At 42.0% G+C, this 7,895-nt stretch overlaps 2 protein-coding genes across 2 annotated transcripts; one reads left to right on the forward strand and one right to left on the reverse strand.

Annotated features, from left to right (window-relative positions):
- Nucleotides 1-555: 555 nt before the first annotated feature.
- LOC147616201 (uncharacterized) lies at nucleotides 556-3,483 on the reverse strand. The gene is made up of 2 exons (XM_086778855.1): nucleotides 1,058-3,483; nucleotides 556-666 (listed from the first exon to the last, which is right to left on the reverse strand). Exons 1-2 carry the CDS (start codon nucleotides 3,445-3,447, stop codon nucleotides 639-641), a joined length of 2,418 nt encoding a protein of 805 aa, XP_086634981.1. The 5' UTR covers nucleotides 3,448-3,483; the 3' UTR covers nucleotides 556-638.
- A 1,630-nt stretch (nucleotides 3,484-5,113) lies between these two features.
- Nucleotides 5,114-6,678, forward strand: LOC147616202 (uncharacterized). Its single transcript, XM_086778103.1, has 2 exons — nucleotides 5,114-6,182; nucleotides 6,568-6,678. Exons 1-2 carry the CDS (start codon nucleotides 5,152-5,154, stop codon nucleotides 6,593-6,595), a joined length of 1,059 nt encoding a protein of 352 aa, XP_086634229.1. The 5' UTR covers nucleotides 5,114-5,151; the 3' UTR covers nucleotides 6,596-6,678.
- Nucleotides 6,679-7,895: the final 1,217 nt, after the last annotated feature.

Below are 7,895 nucleotides of genomic sequence, written 5' to 3' on the forward strand. Positions count from 1 at the left end.
TTCCCTTCCCTTTGTTGTTCTATCTCTCTCAAATGTAACATTGGCTTAGTGGCACGATGCATACATATGTTAGTGAAAGAGAAAGAGAGAGAGATTGTGTGTGCTAGCAATGAGAGAGAGGGAGATGTGTATGAGCATGGTGCTTTCATTCTTGTATAACAATGCCTACCCTACCACAAAGAGCTCGTAGAAGGAGCTTCCTAAAGAAGCATCAGCAGCAAGCTTTGAAGCTTTCTTGTATAAAAAATTATATATATATATATATATATAGGTATGTATGTATGTATGTATATATATATATATATAGGTATGTATGTATGTATGTATGTATGTATCTATGTATATATATATATATACATATATATATGAGATACAGCAAAAGCTGGAACCTCTAAGCACCCATATATAGCCCAAGATCCTAGGATCACCATCTAGAAAAAAATATAAGTTCTTCTGCCATATAAATAAGTCCTTTGTAACTCATACAACAAACCCCATTTCTAATTCTAGACTAGAAACATAAACACACACCATTGCCACATGTTTGCAGTCATGACAATTTACAGCTTTTGTCATTAGAGCATTGTACTTGCCAACAATGGAGCAGACCATTGGCACTCCTACAACGACTCTAGACCTCAATACATAATAAAACGACTGAACTGAGCTTGCATTTTCCATGCTAAACAGTAACTTGAAAAATCATGAGCCAAATATATAACCATGATTAGCCTATAGTGAAGCACAACAAACCAGGCTGCAAAAACATCTTTCATTAATAACATCCAGGCTCACAAACAAATATTCATGTGTCATCCACAAAAACCCTGATCTCCAGGTCACCTAGAGTTTCACCATTCACGGATAAGGATATTTTGTCATCATCAGTCATCTACTACTAACTTGAAATTCAAAACAGATTCATGGGCTCTCCACAACCACAATCAAGTGCTTACACTAGGGCTTCTTATTCATGTTAGAGAACAAAAAATGAATGCTATCAGGTTGTTGCCCCCCCCCCCCCCCCCCCCCCCCCCCCGGTGCCCTTGCATTGCAGGCTTGCTTCATTCTCTTCACAGCGTCGGTAAGCCAATCATCAACAAACATCGCAGCATTGCTATTATCGATAACGCCGAGCAAAGGTTTTGTTGTTGTTGTTTTCTGCCTCTTGGCAACCGCACTTTGCTTACCACGCCTTGTCCTCTGATTTGGGTTTTGATGAAGATCTTGAACCTTGTAACAAGCCTGTAGTTGTTTCTGCAAATTTACCAAGTCTGTTGTGACCACAATTTTCAGGCATCCCTCCTCAGCAAGCTCCCGAAGACGTATGGCAGCTTTTTCATCAAACTCTCGCTTAACCTTTTTTGGCTTTACACCATCACCTCCCTTGTGTAAGAAGAGCTCATTAAGATCCAGTGAATCAAACGCTTTTCTCAATTCTAGCATGGCCATTTTTTGCATACACTTCACTTGCAATACACAGGGAATCAAAACACGTGATTGGTTTATCATCACTTCAAGAAAAAACATAGCGTCCGGACCAAATGTGTGATCATCTCCCGTGAAAAGGAAAACTGGAAATACATCACAGCCAGATTCCACATCTTCTATCCAATCCCCCAGGCTATACCCTTCTGTCATGTGCCCAACAACCTTGACACCTTCCGTCTTTGGGACAACCAGTTTTGCAGTCTCAAGATATACACTTGGAATGGAACCGTGATGCTGTTCTTTGTACCACAATGGTAACATGGATGAAGCTGCCTTGCCATCAAAAAAATTTCCTATCATCTCAGCCACTGCAACTTCATACACCAAACCGATTTGTGCATGGCTCATTTCTCCCACATTAAGTACAAAATTCTTTTTTATTTCCAATAATCTCTGCTGTTTTGCAAAATAACACCATAAAGAAATGCATACTATAGGTTCTTCAATTTGTACCATTAGCATTTTGCCACTGTCCGCTGCAGTGCAAAAGACAGATTTGCCAGCCTTGACCCATTGCACAGCGTCTTCAGCTGGCTCTTGAACGAACCTAGCCAACCCATATTCTACCAAGGAGAGGCTTGGGTTTACGATAGCCATCTTTGGAAAGCCAAAAAAATGCAAAACAACAATGCCTTCAACAAGTTGCCAAGCTTTGCTAACATCTCGTGACACAACACCTTCCTGGAAGAATCTGATGACATCATCCATGATAGTCCTATTTATCCCTCCCAATTCAACACCTGTCTTTGTTGAGATATCATTTGCGAATGTCATAAAGAATTCAGTTGCATCTTGATGTGGGTCATCATTTGCAATATACTTCTCTAAGGCTGTAACGAAGAACCTATATCTCCCATAATAGAGCAACAAAAGCTTCTTGAAGTCAATTTTGTCTGTGTCCATTAGCACCCTATCTGCATATTGCCTCAATGCATCCTTGCTGTGAAATCCCCCAAAGCCTTTGTAAACACGAACTGTCACCCTGTTTTTCAGGGTGTCTGACATACTTGATGCAATATCTATGAGTGTTCTACCTGTCCCAGCAAAGTAGAAGGTCGACGTCACAAACCCTATATCCAAAAGAGCAAGTGGAAGAATTTCTAGCATTGATCTCTTTGCACCTGTGCCTGAGCAAAACCTCTCTGTCAGATACCTGTGTACCTCCTGACACTCATCAACCATGATGGGTCCATGCCAAACTCCCACATAACAACCAAGCAAATCAGAAAAAACATTGTTCCAAGCCTTGATATAATCCAAACTCTTAATCTCATCCAACAACAGCTCTGTTAAGTGCTTCCAGTAATCTCTCATAGGGAAACCTAGAAGGTGATGCTTGACCTGTTTGAAAAGCCAGGTTATGTTTTGCATTGGAGATAGCAAGGCCTCACACTTCCGTATCATGAAAAATCTGCACAGAAGCAGAGCCTTCAAACAGCAGCGGAGGTGACTCTCTAGAATTGGCCCTGCACCTGGATGCAGCCGTTCTAAAGTCTCAGCGACAGCGAGAAGATCACCGGAGCCTTCCGATCCAAAGCCCGTCTCTGGAACACCAGTCAGGTAGATACACTGCTCCTTACATGCAATCTCATAAAGTGTTCTTGTTTTCCCAGCTCCGGATACATCGAGGAGTATATAAAGAGCGGAAACCTGAGAAGCTCGGGCATCACGGAGGATATCCTCAGTGAAGCGGGAGGTCTTATCCAACCGATGCCAAAGCAAACTAGGGGAAGGGCGAGCACCATCTCTTTGAGGTTCATTAAGACACACAGGAACTTTACAGACGGCAAAGGCTTTTTTCAAATCTTCTGGTCCAGACGCCGTATAGGCTTCGAAGACCCTTGTCCAGGAGTCCTCCAACAATTGTAACACAGCATCAGAATGGGGGGCATTACCTGGTGGTGATTTCTGAAGGGTTGTCTGAAGCAAAGGGGCCTTTTCACCTCTGAGTTTCATCTCTTTCTGAAGGGTTATCTGAAGGGTTATCTCTTTCTGCGGGAGATGAAGCATCGGCGGCGTGCGACTCGGCATGCTCAATTTTAGATTCCACCTGGCAGATCTTGAAATCTATGGTGGCCGAGCCAGTCGCTGAATAGCCAGTCGCAGCTTGTGAGTTATGTGGGTTCCCGCATCCATTCTCGTAACTCACAAGCTGCGACTGGCTATTCAGCGACTGGCTCGGCCACCATAGATTTCAAGATCCGCCAGGTGGAATCTAAAATTGAGCATGCCGAGTCGCAGGCCGCCGATGCTTCAACTCCCGCAGAAAGAGATAACCCTTCAGATAACCCTTCAGAAAGAGATGAAACTCAGAGGTGAAAAGGCCCCTTTGCTTCAGACAACCCTTCAGAAATCACCACCAGGTAATGCCCCCCATTCTGATGCTGTGTTACAATTGTTGGAGGACTCCTGGACAAGGGTCTTCGAAGCCTATACGGCGTCTGGACCAGAAGATTTGAAAAAAGCCTTTGCCGTCTGTAAAGTTCCTGTGTGTCTTAATGAACCTCAAAGAGATGGTGCTCGCCCTTCCCCTAGTTTGCTTTGGCATCGGTTGGATAAGACCTCCCGCTTCACTGAGGATATCCTCCGTGATGCCCGAGCTTCTCAGGTTTCCGCTCTTTATATACTCCTCGATGTATCCGGAGCTGGGAAAACAAGAACACTTTATGAGATTGCATGTAAGGAGCAGTGTATCTACCTGACTGGTGTTCCAGAGACGGGCTTTGGATCGGAAGGCTCCGGTGATCTTCTCGCTGTCGCTGAGACTTTAGAACGGCTGCATCCAGGTGCAGGGCCAATTCTAGAGAGTCACCTCCGCTGCTGTTGAAGGCTCTGCTTCTGTGCAGATTTTTCATGATACGGAAGTGTGAGGCCTTGCTATCTCCAATGTAAAACATAACCCGGCTTTTCAAACAGGTCAAGCATCACCTTCTAGGTTTCCCTATGAGAGATTACTGGAAGCACTTAACAGAGCTGTTGTTGGATGAGATTAAGAGTTTGGATTATATCAAGGCTTGGGACAATGTTTTTTCTGATTTGCTTGGTTGTTATGTGGGAGTTTGGCATGGACCCATCATGGTTGATGAGTGTCAGGAGGTACACAGGTATCTGACAGAGAGGTTTTGCTCAGGCACAGGTGCAAAGAGATCAATGCTAGAAATTCTTCCACTTGCTCTTTTGGATATAGGGTTTGTGACGTCGACCTTCTACTTTGCTGGGACAGGTAGAACACTCATAGATATTGCATCAAGTATGTCAGACACCCTGAAAGACAGGGTGACAGTTCGTGTTTACAAAGGCTTTGGGGGATTTCACAGCAAGGATGCATTGAGGCAATATGCAGATAGGGTGCTAATAGACACAGACAAAATTGACTTCAAGAAGCTTTTGTTGCTCTATTATGGGAGATATAGGTTCTTCGTTACAGCCTTAGAGAAGTATATTGCAAATGATGACCCACATCAAGATGCAACTGAATTCTTTATGACATTCGCAAATGATATCTCAAGAAAGACAGGTGTTGAATTGGGAGGGATAAATAGGACTATCATGGATGATGTCATCAGATTCTTCCAGGAAGGCGTTGTGTCACGAGATGTTAGCAAAGCTTGGCAACTTGTTGAAGGCATTGTTGTTTTGCATTTTTTTGGCTTTCCAAAGATGGCTATCGTAAACCCAAGCCTCTCCTTGGTAGAATATGGGTTGGCTAGGTTCGTTCAAGAGCCAGCTGAAGACGCTGTGCAATGGGTCAAGGCTGGCAAATCTGTCTTTGGCACTGCAGCGGACAGTGGCAAAATGCTAATGGTACAAATTGAAGAACCTATAGTATGCATTTCTTTATGGTGTTATTTTGCAAAACAGCAGAGATTATTGGAAATAAAAAAGAATTTTGTACTTAATGTGGGAGAAATGAGCCATGCACAAATCGGTTTGGTGTATGAAGTTGCAGTGGCTGAGATGATAGGAAATTTTTTTGATGGCAAGGCAGCTTCATCCATGTTACCATTGTGGTACAAAGAACAGCATCACGGTTCCATTCCAAGTGTATATCTTGAGACTGCAAAACTGGTTGTCCCAAAGACGGAAGGTGTCAAGGTTGTTGGGCACATGACAGAAGGGTATAGCCTGGGGGATTGGATAGAAGATGTGGAATCTGGCTGTGATGTATTTCCAGTTTTCCTTTTCACGGGAGATGATCACACATTTGGTCCGGACGCTATGTTTTTTCTTGAAGTGATGATAAACCAATCACGTGTTTTGATTCCCTGTGTATTGCAAGTGAAGTGTATGCAAAAAATGGCCATGCTAGAATTGAGAAAAGCGTTTGATTCACTGGATCTTAATGAGCTCTTCTTACACAAGGGAGGTGATGGTGTAAAGCCAAAAAAGGTTAAGCGAGAGTTTGATGAAAAAGCTGCCATACGTCTTCGGGAGCTTGCTGAGGAGGGATGCCTGAAAATTGTGGTCACAACAGACTTGGTAAATTTGCAGAAACAACTACAGGCTTGTTACAAGGTTCAAGATCTTCATCAAAACCCAAATCAGAGGACAAGGCGTGGTAAGCAAAGTGCGGTTGCCAAGAGGCAGAAAACAACAACAACAAAACCTTTGCTCGGCGTTATCGATAATAGCAATGCTGCGATGTTTGTTGATGATTGGCTTACCGACGCTGTGAAGAGAATGAAGCAAGCCTGCAATGCAAGGGCACCGGGGGGGGGGGGGGGGGGGGGGCAACAACCTGATAGCATTCATTTTTTGTTCTCTAACATGAATAAGAAGCCCTAGTGTAAGCACTTGATTGTGGTTGTGGAGAGCCCATGAATCTGTTTTGAATTTCAAGTTAGTAGTAGATGACTGATGATGACAAAATATCCTTATCCGTGAATGGTGAAACTCTAGGTGACCTGGAGATCAGGGTTTTTGTGGATGACACATGAATATTTGTTTGTGAGCCTGGATGTTATTAATGAAAGATGTTTTTGCAGCCTGGTTTGTTGTGCTTCACTATAGGCTAATCATGGTTATATATTTGGCTCATGATTTTTCAAGTTACTGTTTAGCATGGAAAATGCAAGCTCAGTTCAGTCGTTTTATTATGTATTGAGGTCTAGAGTCGTTGTAGGAGTGCCAATGGTCTGCTCCATTGTTGGCAAGTACAATGCTCTAATGACAAAAGCTGTAAATTGTCATGACTGCAAACATGTGGCAATGGTGTGTGTTTATGTTTCTAGTCTAGAATTAGAAATGGGGTTTGTTGTATGAGTTACAAAGGACTTATTTATATGGCAGAAGAACTTATATTTTTTTCTAGATGGTGATCCTAGGATCTTGGGCTATATATGGGTGCTTAGAGGTTCCAGCTTTTGCTGTATCTCATATATATATGTATATATATATATATACATAGATACATACATACATACATACATACATACCTATATATATATATATATATACATACATACATACATACCTATATATATATATATATATATATAATTTTTTATACAAGAAAGCTTCAAAGCTTGCTGCTGATGCTTCTTTAGGAAGCTCCTTCTACGAGCTCTTTGTGGTAGGGTAGGCATTGTTATACAAGAATGAAAGCACCATGCTCATACACATCTCCCTCTCTCTCATTGCTAGCACACACAATCTCTCTCTCTTTCTCTTTCACTAACATATGTATGCATCGTGCCACTAAGCCAATGTTACATTTGAGAGAGATAGAACAACAAAGGGAAGGGAATAGAGAATATTTATATAAAAAGTCATAGTCGAATACATGTTTTGTTAATGAACCTAAATAAATCTATGATAAATATTTTTGAAGAAGTACTTCCGCCATCTAATAGATCAATAAGTACTTTTTTGAAGGAACCAACTTTATATGATGTGTACACATGCATATATAAGTACACACGTACACATCTACACACATGTCCAAGGTGTGCATGTATTATGCCCTTAATGTCACTATGATGCATGGTATGCTAAGAAGCTATTTTCTCCAATGGCTTGCATAAACATAAATGGGTTAAGAGGGATTTCCAACTGTAGCACTAGTCCATGCTAGAATTGTGTGAGATGAAGAGGGGGATTCCCAGGTCTACTACGTGTCCATGCTAGAATTGTTTGGGATATTGAAGAGGGGGATTTCCAGCTATACAACCTATCCACTATAGAATTGTGTGAGATGAAAAGGGGTATTTCCAGCTCTACCATCTGTCCATGCTAGAATTCTATGAGATGAAGAGAAGTATTTCCAGCTTTACCACCTGTCCATGCTAGAATTGTGTGAGATGAAAAGGGGGATTTCCATCTCTACCACCTGTCCATTCTACAATTGTATAAGATGAAGAAAGGGATTTCAAGCTCTACCACATGTCCATTTTAGAATTGTTTCA

The sequence above is a fragment of the Cibotium barometz genome, chromosome 39 (assembly GCF_041138505.1).
Source record: "Cibotium barometz isolate CiBa-2024 chromosome 39, ASM4113850v1, whole genome shotgun sequence".
Classification (NCBI taxonomy): Eukaryota; Viridiplantae; Streptophyta; class Polypodiopsida; order Cyatheales; family Cibotiaceae; genus Cibotium; species Cibotium barometz.